At 45.1% G+C, this 22,451-nt stretch overlaps 1 protein-coding gene across 3 annotated transcripts in view; it reads right to left on the reverse strand.

Moving 5' to 3' along the window:
* Positions 1–14,483, reverse strand: part of LOC117354452 (zinc finger protein 2-like) — a 32,527-nt gene extending 18,044 nt beyond the window's left edge. Inside the window, exon 1 of one of the 3 annotated variants that reach the window (XM_033932030.1) lies at positions 14,363–14,483. Coding sequence is in view for 1 of the 3 variants with exons in the window: in XM_033932029.1 (XP_033787920.1) it covers positions 12,057–12,080 (24 nt within the window). In the remaining 2 variants the exon portion in view is untranslated. Of the gene's footprint in view, positions 1–11,609; positions 11,753–12,056; positions 12,249–14,362 lie in introns of those variants that run through there. The other 2 variants (XM_033932029.1, XM_033932031.1) reach the window with 2 other exon arrangements.
* Positions 14,484–22,451: the final 7,968 nt, after the last annotated feature.

A 22,451-nucleotide genomic window follows, 5' to 3' on the forward strand; every position in this document is an offset into this window, starting at 1 on the left:
TTCGGGAGTATCCCGTGAGGGTTTGGGCTTCTAATAGGGTGGAGCGGAAAAAGGCGGGGGTGGGGATTTTGTTCTCCCACAAGTTGCGGGTGGTCCCAGATAAGGAATGGAGGGATGAAGGAGGGAGGTGGCTTATCTGGACTGGTACTGTTGATGGGACTCGGGTAACGTTGGTTAATTTGTATGCACCTAACTCTCAACAGGGTCCCTTTTTTGACCTCCTCCTGTCTAAGATCTTGTCGGTTAAGGTGGGGCCGGTGGTGGTGGGGGGGGGATTTTAATTTGGTTCTTAATCCAGAATGGGATTCCACGGGCAAGGGGGGTGATAGACTTAAGAAGGATAGAAAATGTTTGGAGAGATTTCTGGAAGTCCTTAATGTGGAGGATGGGTGGCGGGTTCAACATTGGATGGGTCGGGACTACACTTTCTATTCCCCTGTACATGAGGTATACACTCGCATTGATATGGTATGTGTGGATAAAGGGTGGGGGGGTAAAGTGATAGATACCAAGATTGATACCATTGGATGGTCAGACCATGCCCCGCTCTGGGTGGATCTGAAATGGGGAGGACCTAGGGGGGGAGATACGTATTGGAGATTGAACGATACCCTGCTGGGAGATCCGAAAATAGTACAAAAGCTGGAAACGGGGATTTATGATTTCCTAGAGTTTAATAAGGTGGATCAGTTCTCCCCCATGACGATCTGGGAAAGTTTAAAAGGGGTGTTAAGGGGGGAATTGATCTCTATAGCAGCCTATAAGAAAAAGTCCCGGCAGCAGGAGGAACTGCAGCTCCGGGAGACGCTCCGCACTCTGGTGGATCAACATAAGAGGGGACAGGGAGGCCCGCAGGTGAGGCTTCGGCTTCAGGAAACCCGAATGGCCCTTGGGAAGTTGGAAGATGAGGTGATTAAGTTTAATCTTGAGAAGTTGAAGCTTAAATATTTTGAATCGGGAAATCGGGCTAGTAAGCTTTTGGCTCATAGGGTCAAATTGCAGCAGTCTAGGAGTAATATTTTGGCTATTAAGGAGCGAGATGGCACGGTACTTACGGACGAGGTAGGAATACAAAGGCGGTTTCGGGAATTTTACCAGGAGCTTTATACACCAGAGCTTAAGGGCTCGGAGGTGGAGAGCCAAGCCTATTTGAGGGATTTAGGGTTGCCTTCCCTATCTAGCTCGGATGCACTGGGGCTGGAGGGGGATATCACGGTGGAGGAGGTGTTGCACGTTATTAGACATTTGAAGCCGGGTAAGTCACCCGGACTCGACGGGTTTACTGGGCTGTTTTATAAGAAACTTTCTCCCTTGGTTGCACCTTTATTGACTAGACTATTTAATTCCCTGAAAGAGGGAGAGCGCTTGCCATTCTATATGCGCTTGGCAGGGATTACGATACTCCCTAAGCCAGGGAAAGATCTGTCTGTGTGTGGTAGCTATCGACCTATCTCTCTCTTAGGAATTGATACCAAAATCCTGGCCCGTATTCTGGCCGATAGGATGGCGACCCATATGCCGGACCTGATCCACCCGGATCAGGTGGGGTTCATTGGGGGGCGGCAGGCGGCGGATGGTATTAGGCGGGTGTTGAACTTGGTGTGGGAGGCCCGTAGATCAGGGTCCCCTTGGGTGGCGGTTGCGGTGGATGCCGAAAAGGCGTTCGACCGGGTGGATTGGACGTTTATGGAGGCGGTGCTACACCAGATGGGATTTGGGTCGCGATTCATTTCTTGGATCCTTACGCTATACCATAACCCGATGGCTTGTGTCAAAGTTAATGGGGTCTATTCCAAGCCCTTTGAACTACATCGAGGGACGAGACAGGGGTGCCCGCTCTCTCCCCTGCTGTTTGCTTTGGTGATTGAGCCTTTGGCTCAAAGCATCCGTCTGTCTCGGCTTGTGAAGGGGGTGCAGGTGCAGGGGGGTGAACATAAACTGTCCCTTTTTGCGGATGATATCTTGGCCATTGTGGAGGGGTCGGAGAGGTCGCTGTTGGCTTTGCGGGATTTGATGCGGGATTATGGGCGGATTTCGGGCTTTAAAGCTAATTTGTCTAAGACGGAGATCTTGAATATTTCGGTACCAGCGGCGGAGGCCCTGGAACTGCAAAAGGGGGTACCCTTCCGTTGGGTGACGGGCCCTATTAAATACCTGGGGATATGGCTTGGGGTGGAGTGGGATACCCTGTTCCGCCTTAATTATCTCCCTTTGGGAGAGACAATGCGAAGGGATCTTGGTAGATGGGACCCTCTGTACCTTTCCTGGATGGGCAGAATGGAGGTGGTACGTATGATGGTCCTGCCCAGATTTCTTTATCTCTTTCAAGTGCTTCCGGTTGAGGTCCCTAAAGCTTGCTTTACGCGCTGGCATAGGTCCCTTTTGCAATTTATATGGAAGGGTAGGCGTCCTCGGGTGGCGAGATATGCCATGTTCAAATTTAAGGAGGGAGGACTGGGGTTACCCAATCTGGAACTATACTACAGGGCGGCGCAGCTTAGGGCGGTTGTGGATTGGCATGCGGATCCAGCTAAATTGTGGGTTCGGGTGGAACAGGGTCTCTTGGGAGATCCTAGGGGCATACCGGCTCTGTCTTATCTACCGTGGGTGGGCTTGAGGGAGACGGATATTGCTTCTATTGCTAATCCTTTTATAAGATGGACGCTACGGGTCTGGAAGGGGGCGGGTAGAAAACTGGTGGGTAGGATGCAGGGTCTACATTTTTTGCCTATTAGGTATGCAGAGGATTTTGTTCCGGGTAGGGAGGGTGGAGTCTTTTGTAGATGGGAGCGAGGTGGGCTGAGATGGTTTGGCCAACTGTTGGAGGGGGAGCGAATTCGTGGGTTTCCTGAAGTCCAAGCCTCTTTCCATTTGGAGCAGCGTGATATATTCCCCTATCTACAGGTGAAGGATTATATTATGCGCATTAAAGCGGGGGACCCTACAGCATATAAGTGCTCGAGGTTTGAGTTAATGTTGGGGGACACAGTGCGTCGGGGTTGCATCTCACAATTATATCGCTTACTGCTTGCCGACCCTGATCGGAAGACCACATATATGAGGGCGTGGGAGGTAGACTTAGGGCACACCTATACGATTGAGGAATGGGAACAAATAGCATTAAGAATACATCATGTGGCGGTGGCTCCACAATTGGTAGAAAACGCTCTTAAACTCCTTGTGAGATGGTATGTTACTCCTGTGGTGCTTGCAAAGATGGGTACCTCATGTGCAGGGGAGTGCTGGAGAGGGTGTGGCCTGAGGGGTACATTCATTCATATGTGGTGGGAGTGTCCCCATCTTGTGGATTATTGGACTCAGGTGTTCCGCTATGTGGGGTGCCTCTTGCAATGTCGATTGCCATTTGGAGCGGAGGCGGCTTTGCTGGGGGTACTCCCAGGGACAGTGGAGGCTACGCAGGACAAGTTAGTTAGATTGGCTTTTACAGCTGCTAGACTGGTGCTGGCATCACTATGGAAGAGCCCCACGATACCTACGGTAGCGATGATGCGAGTGAAATTAGGATGGGTATGTGAGAAATTTAGGCTGTCGGCTCTACTTACCCGCCAAAGGCGACAGTTTGAGGACCTATGGGGAAGGTTCCTAGAGATGGAGGGAAACTCTGAGTAATTTGTATTACATGCTTAGATGGTGCATCCCTGAAGGGGGACCACCATTGCATCTCTTACATATTAGGATTATGTTATGTTACTTCTTCCTTTTGGATGTTTCATGTGGGGGGGGGGGGAACTAGATGTTATCGGGAGATGGGTAATTTAGAGGGTCAGGGGGGGGTTGGGGGGGGAAGGGGAGGGGTGGGTTGGGAATGGGACAAGGGGAATCTAATGTATACACTGTATTCATGAATGTATGGTTTTGATGTACAGGTGTACCAGTAGTGATTGTAACGCAGTGGTTAAATAAAGAGTTACAAAAAAAAAAAAAAAAAATATAGAGTTTGTTATATACTCGCCATATAAGACTACCCCTTCTTCCGATTCGCGACCCCCCCCCCCCAAGCCGGCAAAAACAGCTTTGCACCGCAGGCCCAGCCGCCCAAGACGAGTCGGAGGCCCCTACCCGCCGCATCCTGCACGTGGGCAGACTCAGCACAAACGCTGCTGATGGCCCCAATCGACACGCTGACCTCCCCGTGCACGCTGACCATCTTCTCTCTGCCTGCACTTTCCCTGCGGCCCTCTTCGGCGACTCAGCAGGGGCAGCGATCAAGACAGGCTGCAAACGTCGGGACCTTCCCTCTCTGAGTCCCGCCTATTTTGTTTCAACTTCCTGTTTCCGCATAGGCGAGACTCACAGAGGGAATGACCGCCTGTCTTGATCGCCCGAGGCTGGGAGGAACAGAAGATTTCTGCAAACACCATCGGGGCAGAAATTTTAACGGGTCCATCTCGCCGGTCCTGTGCGGACCGGCAGGAATTTTCTGCGGACCGGCGGTTGAAGAACTGTGATGTAAACAGTACCCTGCGTATAAGACGACCCCCGACTTTGGGGAAGATTTTAAGGTACTGAAAAGTCGTCTTATACGCCGGCAAATACGGTATGTTTCTATGTTTCTATACACCTTGGATTACGAGTATATTCCGTTCCAGGAGCATGCTCGTAATCCAAAATGCTCGTTTATCAAAGCAAAGTTCCCCATAGAAAATAGTGGCAACAGCAACGATTTGTTCCAGAACCTGGGGTCTGTACCTGTCGGGTGCCGGGTGCTGCAGCACCGTCTCCTCCGTTCGCCTCCCGAAGAAGAACCCACAGTGCTGCTTCATGGGGGATGCCTCTAATGTCCGCCAGCTGCTGGAGAACCCCGCTGTGCCGCTTCAGAGGGATGCCTCCTCCATCTGACGGCCAGCCCTCCATGTCGGATGCCCCTCGCATGCTGGAGAGCCCCCACCCGAGCCCACGCAGCCGAGCACCGCCCCACCTGCATGCCGCGCACGACACGCACAATGCCGATGATTGACGCTGTGTGCGTCACACGTCAATGCGCAGGCGGGATGGCACCCTGCCGCGCAGGCCTAGACAGAGATCCTCCAACTTGCGGAAGGCACCCGACATGGAAGGCTGGCTGGAAGACGGAAGAGGAATCCCCCGAAGCGGCACTTCCTGGTCTGTAAGTGCTCGTTTATCGGGGCAGTGCTTGGTTTGCGAGTCAAAAGTTTGCTGAGTGTTTTGCTCGTCTTGCAAAACACTCGCAAACCGGGTTACTCGCAAACCGAGGTTCCACTGTATTACCATAAAAACCTTAGCCTATTTTAAGTAATAAATATCTTCCCTCCCAAATGTTAATATTCAAGAATCAATTTATGACATAAATAACCCCCTCCCACCCTTCCCTGGATATGTACCACAATAAACAAAAACTGACTCATAATCAACACTCAATTATTATCAATTATACACATTTTTAAGAAAAAAATAATAATTCTCTACATTTTTTCATGAACTTCCATAATGATTTACTGTACTAATTTTATAGTTATTTATGTCTACAAAAAATGTAACTAGGATACCTTTTAGTCTTCATCCTCAAAACCCAGAAATTCATCTACAGCAGGGGTGTCCAATGTCAGTCCTCGAGGGCCGCAATCCAGTCGGGTTTTCAGGATTTCCCCAATGAATATGAATGAGATCTATTAGCATACAATGAAAGCAGTGCATGCAAATAGATCTCATGCATATTCATTGGGGAAATCCTGAAAATCCGACTGGACTGCGGCCCTCGAGGACCAACATTGGACACCCCTGATCTACAGTATATACTTGTGAGACCTCGAGGTATCCGAGAGAGAGCAGAAACAACGTGATGGAATATTAATATAAACCGGAAGTTTTAGATTGACTGAAATTTCAACTCATAGGGCTCCTTTTACTAAGGTGCGTTAGAGCTGGCGTTATCCTAGAAGCGTACCGCGCGGTAATTTTGTGCGTGCGCTAAAAACGCTAGCACACCTTAGTAAAAGGAGCCCATCATTTTGATTACCAGCGTATAAGACGCACCCCATATTTTAAGCATATTTTGAGGGGGAAAAAAGTGCTTCCTATACGCTGGCAAATATGGTATTTTTCCATAGTAATGTTACTCTTGTATTTAATATAGGTCTTAGCACAGATTTAAAAAAACATGCTTTAAGCTTAGCACATTTCATGTATTGCAAATGCAGAGAACATACCTGCATATAGAAGCACTTCCTGTGCAGGAAAGGACACTAAAGCTAAAGCACTTTTACTTCACCTCTTTGCGCTGATTTAAAATGCCAACCCTACAGGTGAAGTAAAGTTTTTAACAGGGCTGCAGATTTAGGCCTGGATTCTATATAGGATGCCCGGTGCTGCAGAGGGAAGGCACAAGGGGATGGATGAGAGGGGGAGGAAAGATGTTACATATGTGGGGGAAAGCAAAGAGGAAGAATTGGGGTGAAGGAAAGGAAGGGAGAGATGATCATGTACGTGAACAAAAAAATAAGCCCTACCTGAAAATAAGACCTAGTGCCTTTTTTGGGCGCCAAATTAAAATAAGACACTCTTATTTTCAGGGAAACACGGTATATAGAATCGGGCCTTAGGCCGCCTAAAATAAACCCAATTCTGGATACCCCTGCTGCGATAAGTAGAGTGGCCACGGCCACCAGTCCTCCTCCCCTGAACGAACGCGGCAGGAGGGATGCCCAATCCACCTCCTATACAGAAGTAACTCAACCTCCATGTGAGAATTTGCGGGAGCCAATCAGGAAGCCGCTCAGCGCCGAGCAGCAGCGCCAAAAGGTCTGCCAATCTTGTAGCAGCCACCCCGACCGGATTAGCATTGGGTCAGGAGCGCGGACAGCTCGCTCCTGCCCGCTGCACCTCTGGACCACCAGGGATTGGCAGAGGAGGTACGAGGACAGGGCAGGGAGGGGGGGACAGAGTGCAGAGCCTGGCGATGGACTGCAATAATTCTTGGAGGGGGGCGCTGGCCCGAATATAAACCGGGACCTCCATTTTTGGGCCCAAAAATCCCGGTTTATATTCGAATACATACGGTACTTCTTTATGGGCCTCTTAACATAAATCACCTTGAATCCATACTGGATAAGCGCGATACAAAAATTCAGATTAGATTAGATTTATATATCCCGAATGTGAAACAACTGAGGCTGAAAGTGTCTTCATAAGAATGTAAGAGTTGCCGCTGCTGTGTCAGACCAGTGGTCCATCCTGCCCAGCAGTCCGCTCACGCGGCGGCCCCCAGGTCAAAGACCAGTGCTCTAAATGAGTCCAGCCTCACCTGTGTCAAAACGTTTTCTTGTAAGGATCCTAAAGAGTGGAAGTCTTTTTCAATATATTCGTCAACAGACAAGTTTAGATAGTTTCAAAAAAAAAAATAAAATAAAATTATTAAAAAGACATCTCTTTTGGATGATGAAATATAGAAGCTGAACCAGTTTTTTGGGCTTGTACATAGGCGCTGGTCGCCTGTTCTTTGAGATTTTATGCTGTTTGCTTTCATTATTGTGTATGTGTTGAAATTTTTTTGCTTATTGTTATGTATGTTGACCACATACACTATGGGAGTATGATACTTCAAACCTGTGATCAAATAATCAAAACCCTAAACCAGGGGTAGGGAACTCCGATCCTCGAGAGCCATATTCCAGTCGGGTTTTCAGGATTTCCCCAATGAATATGCATGAGATCTATTTGCATGCACTGCTTTCAATGCATATTCATTGAGGAAATCCTGAAAACCCGACTGGAATACGGCTCTCGAGGACCAGAGTTCCCTACCCCTGCCCTAAACAAATCACAGTTCTGAAAAATAATAAAATAAATGATATGTGTAGTGCTCAGACCCACAACCTATATAGTGTTCAACATGAAGTGAACGTAGCATAGATTGCCCAATTGGACCATCAGCGCACTCACTTGTCCTCCTGCCACTAAAATGAAATTATCTTAATAAACTCTACTCTGAATTAACTTATCTGGATAGACATGGCTGGATCATCATGAGTCCCAACCTTTAGGCCAACCATATGCCTGCTTAGAGCTTACAATACTTCTGAAGCGTAGAAACGCAAATCTATTCCCCCCTCCCCCCAACTCCAGTTTCGCAGATGTTCGCTTCCTCAGGAGGGGAACTTAACACAGCTTCCTCATATTGGAAACAGAACAGATCAAAGGCGCATAGCCAAAATTTTGATTATGTATGTGCTATGTTGTAACCCGCCTTGGGAAATGCGGGATATAAATAAGGATAAAAGATAAGATTAGGAATATACTTATTCATACCGGATTCTTGGCATTTGGCCATCTGGCTGACAGGAGAAATACTCCAGGCCTGGAACACAGAAATATCCGAGGCAGAGAGCAGATGATACAGAATATACATAGGGCGGGTCGTACATTAACAGACAGATTATCCAGGTAAGAACCTAATCTTTCATTCTGTTACATCTACTCTGGATTCTGAATGTGTGGTGATGTCTAGGGTGGGACAGAAGAGCCTGCCCACAAAACCCAAGGACCCAAAGGGTGGCATCCTCTCTGTAAAATCTGGAAAACGGATGCAGAGTAGCCCAAGTAGCTGCTCTACAAATCTCTGCAGGAGAAACTGCCCGAGACTGCCCACAGGAAGAGGCAACACTCCCAGTCAAGTGAACCGAGAGAGAGAGAATGGTGGCTGCTCCCCGCAGGCAATGTATGCAATAGAGGCCTTAGACGCTGGCTTGCTAAGCCGGGAGTGGCTGGTAAGCACGGATAGATGGTCAGAAAGGCCTCCTGTGAAAAGAAACTGCATAAACTGACACCTTGCTCTTGACCCTAAGGTCACAGAGAGCATCTGCTACATAATCTACCCCTTTCCGTACAAGATGGAGGCAGGCTGAGGAGTCCGGCACAGTCTGATGTGGCAGGTTCGTGCAGCAAAAGAAACCGTGGCGACAGCCTTGATCCCCACGAGCAAGAGCTTCAAATGGTTTCTTAAGGATCATGCCAACCCTACGGTCCTGAGAATCCTTCAGCATAACACAACCTTCTCTGTAATGGCTCCAAAGCTCTGGAACTCCCTTCCGCTATATCTGCGCAAAGAAAAATCTCCTAAATCATTTAAATCACATTCGAAAGCCTATTATTTCAAACTGATGTTTGACCCTAGTTCTTAACACTTCAGTTTAGTTCTTCCTTTGCTTTCTTCTTCTTGCAATTTTTTTCTTCCCTATCTTCTTGTTCTTACCTCTTGATATTGTAAACCTTTCATTTTGTTGTCTTGTATTGTTAATTGTACAGCATACATTTCCCTGTTATTTTTGAATTATTTCCCTTTGATTTTTATCTATTGTTAACCGCTTTGATTTGACTTCTTTTTGTTAATAATGGCGGTATATCAAATAACTGTAGTATGCTTGGTGACCTTAGTGACCGAATCCAACAATGGCTAGTCAAAGAGCCGCTGGAAATCCAGTGCCATGGGATAAAGCTTAGCCATGGCCCTAGCCACCCTCAAGGACACTTCTGGGGTTTCCCACTGCTCCGAGACCAGGGAAGTAATGTCTGGATATGCCGAAAAGAGAGGTCTGGGCGTTAAAACCACTCATTTCCGTGCATTGGGAAGTGGAGGGTTGGACATCCAGCTTACCACATCAGAAATAAAATGGTGGACAGAGACTAACCTGCAAAGGCAGCAGAAATGAGGATCATCCCCCCGGTCAGCAACCAGGGAGGCTTCTTGGTTGCTGGACCCAAACAAGGAACTGGAGTCATCCAGGACTGAATCAGAACCCTGGGACAAAAGTGGCATGAAATTCTACACGACAAAACTGCAGATCTGTACAAGACGTAGGCAAAATTTATTTGTGACAAAAAAATTATATGCAAACCCTTTTACCAATCAGGGGACCCGACACGGTCCGTGTTTCGGACAAACCTTCGTCAGGGGTCCATGGTAAAAATAGAGGGAAAAAAAAAAAAAGTCACAAAAAAACTGTATAGTGGCAGCTTGGCACTGGAACCCTTGCTTTCCAAAGCCCCTGTATACCAAAAGTCCCAATCCCTTTCCATGACCGCTGTCCTAAAGGATGTCAGCCAATCCGAAACACGGACCGTGTCGGGTCCCCTAATTGGTAAAAGGGTTTGCATATAATTTTTTTGTCACAAATAAATTTTGCCTACGTCTTGTACAGATCTGCAGTTTTGTCTTGTTTGCTCTTGGTTGTTTTTTTACTGCAGTTTAGGTTGGAACTCTTCTTTTTGTTTTGTTGCTTTATGAAATTCTACACTCCATCTGACCCGTTGTGATCTGAAAAGTTACTGGAACCAGGGGCTGGCTTGTTTACTTGAGAAGAAGACACATTAGGGGAGAAGACGCTCCCTGGGTCGACGCAGGCTGCGCCACCTGTCCTGGTCGTGTCAGAAAGGCTCTCCACATGAGATTCACAAATTCTGGGGAGAAGACTGGTGCAGGGGAAGTAAATGAAGCCTGCAGGTATTCCAGCTGGACTCTTGCAAGGTCCCCAGATGCCACACATCTCTGCTTCACGTCCTCATGAGAAAAAAGCCCCGGATGGTACTTACCACCCATTTCATGGACCCACAGTGGTTCACTAACCCTGGAGGACGATGATGAGGCTAAGCCCAAGGTTCCCGCCCCTTCCTCATGTGCGCTGTGGCACATGGTATACGGACACTCTTCCGCCAGAAACTCAACAAACATTTTGCATGAATTTACATCCTCACCCTCTGATGAGTCCAACACAGCTGATTGGGAGCAAAATCAAAGAGTTTTGAGGCAGATACAGGCTTTTGAAAAAGAGACTGACTGACATCCAAGATGGCCATCACCGATAAAATTGCGCCAAAAATGACCCATTGCAGAAGAAAAACTGGAGGGTGCACTGGACTCAGCCTCCATATGAGAGGTGCTCAAAGTTGTAAGTAGCCTCACTTCTGCAAGTCCAGTTCACAGGAATCCGGAGATGTAACAGAATTCCTTTTTCAGATGAGAGTTTTCAGGGGTGTGTCAGGATGTGAGCACAGTGGAGGAGGGTGGGGAGCTTTCTATGTGATAGGGGGAGTAAGGAGGTGTTTGAAAGGGTGGGAAAAAAGTGAAGTGCTCGCAGAGAAATAACAGAAAACCCCAGAGGATAAACAGCATAAATTTGACAGCAGGAATAGGTTTTCATTCAGTGCAGCACAAGAATCATATTCTTGTGTTGCCATATTAGAAACAGGAATGTAGCACCAAGCTGGATGCAGAATTTTCCCAGTAGACATGCTCGCTAGTGTGTCTGTGAGAGATAAACAGGGACCAAGGGATCTGAGGTTTGGTCTCAGCGGTATTTTGCTCACTGGAATGATTATTATAGCGCGATTGTTGTTAAAATGTGCTTAAGCACTTGCTTATACAGTATTTTTAACATTTAGATACTATGCTGTTTAGTACATTATGCAAAAGGACAGGCAATTACTGTTGCATTATTTGTGTGTGCGCATAATTTCCTGTGGCCACGTAGACCTGGGACTTAGGATCCTAAAGGGCAGATTCATTGCTTATTTGCTGCTAGGTAGTTATGATGTAGATTTGCCATTGCTGGGTATAGGATGCAGGGCTGACGGACCTTTGATCGGACCCACCACGTCCCCTTTGAGGATGCACCAAGCTGATTTCAAATAAGCAGGAGGCTCCATCGATTCCAAGTTATTTCCGCTCACTTGTGCAGCCCCAAAATTCACATCAAGTCACCCTGCCTGTCCTTGCAACAAAGACCTCGCTGAAAACCTAGCTAGATCACGGACAGAATTCTCTCCGAGCACTTCATAGAGAGGAACATATCATTTAAGAGTCTGGATAGGAACTAAAACGATAACGACAAACATATGGCTTGCACACACACAAGATCACTTCCTTGCCGGAATCATCTGCGCGTGCTGCCCGGCTGCCCACAACCTGCAATGTTTGCACAAGGGACACGCGCCGGGAAAGCAGAGCAGCGGAACCAGGAAGTGGGACTAAGGAGCCAAACTTCACAGCTTGCTCTGTCGCCTTTTCCTGCAAACTCTCTCACCTGAGCAGCGGCCTCTGCAGGCATTTCCTGCGCTGCTTTCCTCGGGATTTGGCGGCTGGACGGCAGACTGAGCTCCCGGGGCTCGATCCTCGGCTGCAACTTCCAGGAATCCTCAGGACCCAGTTCCCCCTCTCCTCATGGCTGCTGCTGCTTCACAGGATGGGCGGCCCGAGGCATGCTGGGACTCGGAGTCCTTCTGGGACACAATCACGCACCCTAGGACCTAGCCCGGTGGGAAACTACAACTCCCAGCAACAGCGCGAACATCCTCTTTCAGTTTCACACAGTGTCGTGACCTGTTCGTCCACTTTTGAATTGTCTTTGGCAGGCAACCCTTCTTCTTCAGATCAGAAATAAGCCATGTTGACAAATGCCAGCATATATTGCTTATTTCTGATCCGAATCAAACAATGCACTAACAGCCCAATAAGAAATGTATCACCTTTATTCCTTATGTTTTTATTTCTATATAATAATAATAATTTTATTCTTATATACGGTTCACAACAAGGTGAGCTAATACATGGGATACAGATAAAATACAAATTAAAATAATGGACTTAAAAACAGATAAAGACGGAAAGCGTTTACAATATAATGCAGAAAATACCAGCATGGCAGGGAAAGAAGTAATACATAGAACTGATAAAATACATCAAGTTGAACATAAGGAACTTGATTGAAAAAATTAAGCAGAATGCATTAAGATACCAGCCTATCAAAGAGTTGAGTCTTTAACAATTTTCTAAAATTAAGAGCAAGTGCTTTCAGACCGTTTGCCTGCCTGTCTGCCTTTCAAGAGAATTAACTGAGCATCACTTCCCTATCATCTGCTCAGCTGCTGTACATTTCTCTCTTCACTTGGAATCTCCACAGCATGATGTTTTAGGGCAGGCTATGGCTGAAATTTTTCTCTTTTTTTTTTCTCCATGCTCTTTATCACTGGCCTGCGGTGATACATATCTCCCATCAAAGTGCAAACATAAGAATTGCCAAACTGGGACAGACCAAAGGTCCATCAAGGCGCAGTATCTTGTTTCCAACAGTGGCCAGTCCAGGTCCCAAGTACTGCGCCTAACTAGATCCCAACGAGTAAAACAGATTCTATGCTGCTTATCCTAGGAATAAGCAGTGACTTTCCCCAAGCCATCTCAATAATGGCCTATGAATTTCCCTTTTAGGAAATTATCCAAGCCTTTTTTAAGCCCTGCTAAGCTAACTGATTTTCACCACAATCTCTGGCAACAAATTCCAGAGTTTAATTACACATGTGAATAGATTTTTTTCTCTGGTTTGTTTTAAATCTACTATTTATTAGCTTCATCGCATGCCTCCTATTATTTTTGGAAAGAGTATACAAGCAATTCACATCTGTGAGGAGGCGCTGAAAAGTTCTCAGCCCAACCAACCGACTTCCTAAATTCTGCATGTTATTTTGCCACTGTTGCTAAAAAGCATATTTTCTTATTTCATTAAGTGCCAATTGCAGATTCTCTGTTTTGACATTGTTTCAGATCATTGGTTGAACCATATCCATGTCATTCTCTTCTTGGTTGGGCTGAGAACTTTTCAGCACCCCCCCCCCTCGTACCCTTTCCACTCCCCTCAGTATTTTATAGACCTCTATCATATCACCCCTGAGCCATCTCTTCTCCAGGCTGAAGAGCCCTAACTGCTTTAGCCTTTCCTCATAGGGAATTTGTCCCATCCCTTTTATCATTTTTGTCGCCCTTCTCTGCACCTTTTCTAATTCTGCATTGACATACGGAGACCAGAACTGCACCCAATATTCGAGGTGTGGCCATATCAGAGAGCAATATAAGGGCATTATAACATTTCATCTTTGTTTTATATTCCTTTCCTGGTATTCTATTTGCTTTCTTAGCTGCCACCGCACAATGAACTGAGGGTTTCAACATATCAGTGATGACACCTAGATCCTTTTCCTGCTCAGTGACTCTTAAAGTGGAACCCTGCATCAGGTAGCTATAGTTCGGATTCATCTTTCCCACATGCATCACTTTGCACTTGCTCACATTAAACATCATCTGCCATTTTGATGTCCAGTCTCACGAGGTACTCTTGCAATTTTTCACAATCCTCTTGCAATTTAACAACTTTGAATCATCAGCAAATTTAATTATCTTACTAGTGATTCCCATCTGTAGAGTATTGATAAATATATTAAAAAGCAGCGGTCCTAGCACAGATCCCTGGGGAACCCCACTATTGAGAATATTGAGCATTTAAACCTACTCTCTGTTTTCTGTCTTTCAACCAGTTCTTAATCAATAATAGGACATTACCTCCTATCCCATAACTCTCTAATTTCCTCAGAAGTCTTTCATCAGGTGCTTTGTCAAATGCCTTTTGAAAATCCAAATACTGTACACGATATCAACAGGCTTGCCCTTATCCACACCTTCTCATGTGCAACTCCTGAGGTGAGAAGCCTCCCAAAGCACAAGTGGTGGAGTGGTCAGCCTATTAACCACCCCTCACTCACATTGATGATTCCATCACATGCATACACACCCACAAACATCCCCTCATACAAATGGCTTTTCTAATACAATACCCCCCCCCCCCCCCCGAAACAGTTTCCAAGTTTATTTTATACTTGATATACCATCTATCAGTGGTTACCTAGATGGTTTACAATACTAAACTTTAAAAGAAAAAAAAGAGGGGGAGGGGGTCTTTTCATAGTTAAAATAACAAGGACAGAACAGAGACATATAGTAACAAAGAGGTCCATGGGTAAGGAGGAGTAAAGTAGATCGAGATAAAATAAATTAAAAGGCAGTGTGTGGTGCATTGGTTAGAGCTACAGCCTTGGATCCTGAGGTTGTAGGTTAAAATCCCACTTTGCTCCTTGTGACCCTGGGCAAGTCACTTAATCCCCTAGGTACATTAGACAGAGTGGGAGCCCACCAGGACAGTTAGGGGAAAATGCTTGAGTGCCTGAATAATTTGTAATCCACATGGAATTGTAGGATATGCAAATATAAATTATTATTATTTTTTTTTAAAGAGGGAGTGGAGAGAACAATAGGGTGGGGATATGGCCTCATAAAAGCCTTTCACACATATTTACAGAGCTTCCAAGTTACCCATTCTAGGAAGGAGCCTTTTTGGTCAGTCCTGGATTTCTGCCAGCCTCATCCTGGTGCATTATGGGATCTGCAGCACTGATTTCAACAGATAGAATCATAGACTACAAATACTACATTGCTTTGGGATGTAAGTTTAAACCCAGAACCGGCCAGACTCCCTCCTGGAATGGGTAACTTGGCAGCTGTGTATACACAACATACTGCATTTGTAGGGTCATTAAATGGTTAACTGTTGTTTAAAATATTGCTCTGGCCTACATAGCTGAAAATAGTGTATAATCTACTGACCTCATCTGCCTGAAATGTATGTCCCTATCTTACCACATTGTAAGCTAAATAGATAAGAGTTTGATGTACCCTACCCTCCTGTATATGTAACATTTAGAACTGTAAGATTTCAATAAGCAGAGAAATGAGCTAGTTCCCTATAGGACTATAAGTTGTATCCCTGAACCTATCATAAGTGCTGGCTTAGGACCAATAATAATTGTAGAAAAGTTATAGAAGTAACAAATGAGAAGTTGTAGTTTTTGCATGTATTAGTTTGCATATGTTTAGTGAAAAGGGCATAAAAGTCTGTGCATTTCCTGATTCTATCACTTTAGTAAGCAGGCTGTTCACTGCACTAGAGTCTCTGGCATGCTGTAAATAAACCTCTTGTACTTTCTTCAGGCCTCTGACTTTGTGTGTCCAAGTGACCTTTCACATTGACCCAAGTCTCTCTAATTAATACATATACACCCACTCACAAACAGCCTCTTAAATGCACATGCATAAATTCCTTGCTCCCCCACCCCACCCCACCCCATCCCCTAGGGTCACCAGACCTCCAAATTTTCTTTTGAGGACACTTTGTCTGGGTTTTGAAAAGCCTCCTCAAATCAGGTCAGGCATGGAGGAAATCCGCACATGCACAGATTTCCTCCCTGCTTGACAAGACCAGGTTGGGGGGGGGGGGAGGCGGCAGGAGGGCAGGGCTGGGGCGGGATTAGGGCATTACAGGGCGGGGATGGGGGGTGGAACTGGACAGGCATGGGAACAGGTCTAGGGGTCCAGATTTTTCGATTTGGAAAATCTGGCAGGCAAACCCCCCCTCCCCCCCTCCATCAGGAACGTGAGTTGAACTAATTCCCGGACCTCCCTCCCCTCTAGCCACCCATCCTAGCTGCATTCCGTGTATCCAGAGGCTATTTTATTTTGTTTGGAGGTAAAACACAGTCTTTCATTATTATCTTTATCTATATATATAAAATCGGAGGTATGTATGTGTGTGTGTGTGTATGTGCCGCGATCACGCAAAAACGGCTTGACCGATTTGAACGAAACTTGGTATGCAGATCCCTCACTACCTGGGATGATATGTTCTGGGGGTCTCGTGGCCCACCTGCACACGTGGGCGGAGCTACAAACATAATATCAGATTTCACCCATTCATGTCAATGGAAAAAATGTAAAAAGCTGCCATTCTCACAGTAATTCAAAAACGGCTTGACCGATTTGACCGAAACTTGGTATGCTGATCCCTCACTACCTGGGCTGATATGTTCTGGGGGTCTCGCGGCCCACCTGCACACGTGGGCGGAGCTACAAACAGAAAATCAGATATCACCCATTCATGTCAATGGAAAAAATGTAAAAAGCTGCCATTCTCACAGTAATTCAAAAATGGCTTGACCGATTTGAACGAAACTTGGTATGCAGATTCCTCACTACCTGGGGTGATATGTTCTGGGGGTCTCCTCACCCAAGAATTTATATGTTCTTGCTCCTGGAGGTGAAACTAAAAATGTTGTTTATAATCACGTTTTGTGTTAGTTGTATTGTATTCATTTTGTCAAATATTTCACATTATAATTTGAATATTGTACTTTTTATTAAGCTGTAAAAAAATAATTTCATTCACCACTATAAAGTATCTTTATTTGAATCCATTTACAGTGTTATTGCTATAATTAAATACCCGTGCAACGCCGGGGCATCAGCTAGTTGTCAATAAGGGAGCCCAGGGGAGAGTGCTGGGCCAATCAGGGGCCCAGAAGAAGAAGAAAAAAAAAAAAAAAAGCAGCTGAAGGAGGTGCGGGCCAATCAGGGGACAAGGCAGGCCTGCCAGAAGAGGAAGCCAATAGGAGCAGGAGACAGCAGGCAGCCAATCGCTCAGATCGGTGTAAAATTTGAGCAAATTGAAGAAGGAAAGGAGAGTCACTGCTTAGCAACAGTAAACTGCACCAATCAGACACCAGAGAGAAGACAACCCCCCCCCACCCCAGGGAAACTGGGAAGAGACCAGGAAGCGGGACAATGAGGAGGCGTAGGGCGGGCGCGAGAGGGCAGCAAACAGCGTGGAACGAGAAGGAACAGCCCAGGCAAGGGGGGAGAGAAGCAGTCAAGCTGGAAACGGAGGCTGGAATGAAGAGAGCTGCAGACTAAAAAGAAAAAAAAAAAAAAAGGAGCTGCTATTGGAAGAGGTGAGCCTTTGGAGAAGCTGAAGGGGCTGAAGTGAGAGGGACTGTTGGGGGAGAGAAGGGGGGGGGGGCGGTGGCTGCAGAAGAGAGAGCAGCTGCTGCTGAGACACTGCTCTACAGGAGAGAGAGAAAGCCGGAGCCCAGCTGGAACTAGGGAGGAGAGCTGGGGCTGCAGAAGAGAGAGCCGGCCCGCTGGGGGAGAGAGAGAGAGAGCCCACCCAGTTGGAAGCAGGGAGGAGAGCTGAGTAAGAGACTTCTGAGGAGAAAGGAGAAGCCCAGGTGAGCCCCAAGCAGCTGCACCCCTGCTCCTCTGAGAACTTTGCTTTGAGCCTGTCCCCCCCCACCCCAACGACTCTGCTTATTAGAGTCTTCTTCTGGGGGGGGGGGTTAGTGCTAGTTAGCCAGTGGTTGTAGTCAGTGCAAGAAGGGTGAGAACAGCCAACTGAAAGGGACATTAGAGAATGAAACGAGGACAGATTTTTTTCCCCCGTCCCCACAGGAACTCATTTTCCCTGTCCCATCGAGGTTTGTCCCCCGTCAGTTCCGCTTTAACTGCATAAGCCTCGAACACTTATGATTTTAAAGTGTTTGAGGCTTGTAAGAACATAAGAATAGCCTTACTGGGTCAGACCAATGGTCCATCAAGTCCAGTAGCCCGTTCTCACGGTGGCCAAGCCGGGTCACTAGTACCTGGCCAAAACCCAAGGTGTAGCCCAAAGTGTAGTCCATACTACCAATACAGGGCAAGCAGTGGCTTCCCCCTTGTCTTTCTCAATAACAGACTATGGACATTTCCTCCAGAAACTTTCTTAAAACCAGCTACGCTATCGGCTCTTACCACATCCTCTGGCAACGTGTTCCAGAGGTTAACTATTTTCCGAGTGAAAAAAAATTTCCTCCAATTAGTTTTAAAAGTATTTCCCTGTAATTTCATCGAGTGTCCCCTAGTCTTTGTAATTTTTGACAGAGTGAAAAATCGATCCACTTGTACCCGTTCTACTCCACTCAGGATTTTGTACACTTCAGTCATATCTCCCCTCGGCCATCTCTTTTCCAAGCTGACGAGCCCTAACCATTTTAGTCTTTCCTCATACGAGAGGAGTTCCATCCCCTTTACCATCTTAGTCACTCTTCTTTGAGCCTTTTCTAGTGCCACTATATCTTTCTTGAAGGAGTAGGACAGGGACAGGAAAAGAACTCGATGGGATGGGAAAATGGGTTCTCACAGGGACCGGGAAAAATTTGTCCCCGTGTCATTTTCTAAGGGACATAGCAGATACTGCTGTTCAGTGGGCTAGTTAGAAACAACCCCTTTCTCTCTTTTTTTTCCCTGCATTTAGTTAGCCTTCCCTCACTCTGCCAAGTCCCCTGTTCGTTTTTAGATCAGGGTTTTTCTTTATTGATTTGTGTATAGTCAGTGTAGTAGTAGTGCTCCAGAGTTCCTGAGTGGATGAGCTGTCTTCAGCGGCCAATTGAGATGCAGACACCAAAGATCATGGTACCCAACGCAAGACAGCTGCCACGTTTACAGACTCTATTAGATTGGTAACACTGTGTGCACACACATGAACTGTACTAGACCACATTCATCCTAGCAAGACACACTTCAGATCTCTGTATTTAAGTTAATGATAATGTGCATTATAGTGTATCTATCCTAAGGGATACCTGTGGATTGTGAAGTTGCTGATAGCTGTAGGGGGGGAGATTGAGGGTATTTGTGGACAGGGGACCATTGTCCAAGCATGTAGGGGCGACCACCAAACGAAAAGAGGAACTTTAACTTATCTGAAGAGAGAAACCCCAAATGTGGTCAGTTGAAACACCGAGTTTCAGTAGTCATACAGGTTTAGGGCTAGATATGTGATATAGTTTGTGTCTTGTAGCATTTAACCTAAGTTTCTATGCACTTTAAATGGTAAATACAACATCCTGTTTACCTTTGTAAGCTTACCAATTGCTGAATGCCATCCAGTCTTCCAAATTGGTACCTACCCTGAAGAGCTTACTTAGTTAGTACTCTTCACAAAATTTTGCTCGATAAAATTTTATACTTCTTTTCTTGTTGAATCCCTTGGTTGTGTGGTGCTATTTGTGAATCCTGCTAGGTAGCGTGACACTTGAACCAACTTTATATCTAGAGGTAGTTACACCACTCCAGCGACAAGGGGTCCACGTTATTTAAAGCATGTTATAAATTGTGGCTTGGATGCTGTTTGGGTGGTTCTAAAGAATTTTTAGGCCCTGTTGAGCAACACTTAAATCAAATTTATGGCACGCAGAAGCTAGATTCTATGAGAGAGGAAGCTATGGTGATTGTTTCAAGTACAAGTACTGTTCTTTTACGAACGCATGGTGATTGTTTCAAGTACAAGTACTGTTCTTTTACGAACGCATAGTGTGAGTTTGAGCGCCGGGAGCAGCGATAACTTCTCTGACACTCATAGGAATTCTGAGTGTCGGAGCAGTTACTGCCACTGCCGGCGCTAAAACCCACGCTATGCATTCATAAAAGAGGGGGAAATATTTTGATGAAGTTTATATAGTAGAAAATAAACTGAAAAAGTAGAAAATAAAGTGAAGCTCATGCAAACTGCTCAGAATTGACTCCCCAGTCATTAGTAGCCAATAAACACCTCATTCATTAGAAGCTACCAATAAACAATATTGCAATTTTTCAGAGCATTCAATAAGATCAGAGTGCTGCTTTTTTATATTGTGGATTGTGCTTCAGGCCTGGTATAACACCCGCAGTGCAGACCAGTGTCTGGATCCCTTTTATTAGTTTTAAAACTAAATACAAAATAGTACTAAAGTAAAACCTTGGTTTGCAAGCATAATTTGTTCTGGAAGCATGCTTATAATCCAAAGCACTCGTATATCAAAGCGAATTTCCCTATAAGAAATAATGGAAACTCAGATGATTCATTCCACAACCCAAAAACTTTAATACAAAATACTATACGTACTTGTATTGCAAGACCTCGCTCATTTAGAACAGTCACTACACTCCTGCAATGTAAGAGAGAGAAGAACCATCGGCTCAGTTGTGATGTGTGTTTACTATAAGTACTTGTATTGCAAGACATTGCTTGTATATCAAGTTAAAATTTAATCAAATGTTTTGCTTGTCTTGAAAAATACTTGCAAACCAAGTTACTTGCAACCCAAGGTTTTACTGTACTTTCTTTTATTATTCTGCACAGTTTGAGTAATAATAAAAAAGCTGGTAAATAATGATTATTTTTCATATATTCTCAAAAATGTTCTCTCTGAGGATATATAACTATATCTGTACTGCCTTAGGAACTTAAACATGAATATGATGTATAGATCAGTGAAATAAACTCCCTTTTTTTGGAATGTTTGTGCTGTCTAGAAAATGCGGTTTGAAAAACAATGTGAAAAACATACACTGTGAGGGTAATTTAATAAGGGGGGTACTCTACCTTTAGGCAGAAGGAAAGCACCTGTTTTCTTTATAGAAATAGAATTTAAAGTAGGTGCTTGCTCTTCTTTATTGAATAGTAGCATAAATGGCTAAAAGCATCCCATTATTTAAGTTGCCTACACTTATTCCAGCCATAAAGCTGGTGCAAATGCTTGCAAAAGACCATGCTTCGATGATAAGGCACTATAAATGCGTTTTTACGTACCCTACCTGCAAAGTATGCACCATTGCATCTGGGCACATATTTACAGAATACAGCTTAGCTGGAAACTGATTTATATACATGAGTTGATCATCTCTGCATATTTATGACCATAATCCTGGCATTTGCATACATTCTTGCTGCCTAAAACTGGGTAGCTCCTTATAAAATCACTTTTATGCCTTTATATTGAAAATACCTTTTCGCAATAAAATATTAACACATTCATAATTGTGGAATTTCTAGACAGACACCCATTTTAATTAGGTTGGCCCATACCAGGTTGAGTTCTGATCATTTTACCTTAGATACTGTATGTATGTCCCTCTTTGTGGTCAGTATTTGGTATAAGGGCTGGTGATTCCAGGCCAGCTTATGAATGCTGCTACAATTTTTGCTTTCTTTTGTTAACATTTCCTAAATTTATTTGGAAATCCATTCTGATCTCGGCAAAATGCATTTTCTGTGTCTTAAATCAATTAGCCTTTTCCTAATGACCTATTTGCTATGCCTACATTTGACTTTTGCCAAATAGCATGGATGGGGTTGCGTCTCCTCTGCCTTTAGCGTTGAAAACATCCATTACAGAAACACTGGCTGCCTTATGGTGGACCCATCTTTCTGTCGGGAGATCTGGGGTCTACGCTGAAGCGTTTGTGCAGTGATTAGAACCAAGTCAAGCCTTCCTGTTGTCCGAGGTGATTCCAGTGCCTTTAAGCTCTGTAAGTTGTGCAGCATTTCCATTTTGTGAACATGGAAACATTTGAGTCTTAAGCCACTGTTATGCACCCTGTTAGCTTGAGGTGACATGTAAATAGAAAAACCTAAGAACCAATTAAGGGCTGCAAATCAGGTGCAGAATCTTATTGTAGCATTATTGAAAATTCCAACCTGTATATAAATTCATATAAACGTTCAGTATGTAACCTGGGCATTCTGAAGATAACAAATTGATTGTGTATAAGCAAACCTACTGCATTTCTTCCTCTCATTTAGTATGGTGTCTAGCAAAAAAAGTCCCACTGAATATTTCCAGTACTTCATAGATTGATGAATGGGCACACACAATATGAAGAAACACTTGATACGTATTCAAAGGTTATTTTTGCTGAATAAATAAAACTCTTCCTTTTGCCAACCATTTGAATAGTTGACCTACAGCCT

The sequence above is a fragment of the Geotrypetes seraphini genome, chromosome 2 (genome assembly GCF_902459505.1).
Source record: "Geotrypetes seraphini chromosome 2, aGeoSer1.1, whole genome shotgun sequence".
Taxonomy (NCBI): Eukaryota; Metazoa; Chordata; class Amphibia; order Gymnophiona; family Dermophiidae; genus Geotrypetes; species Geotrypetes seraphini.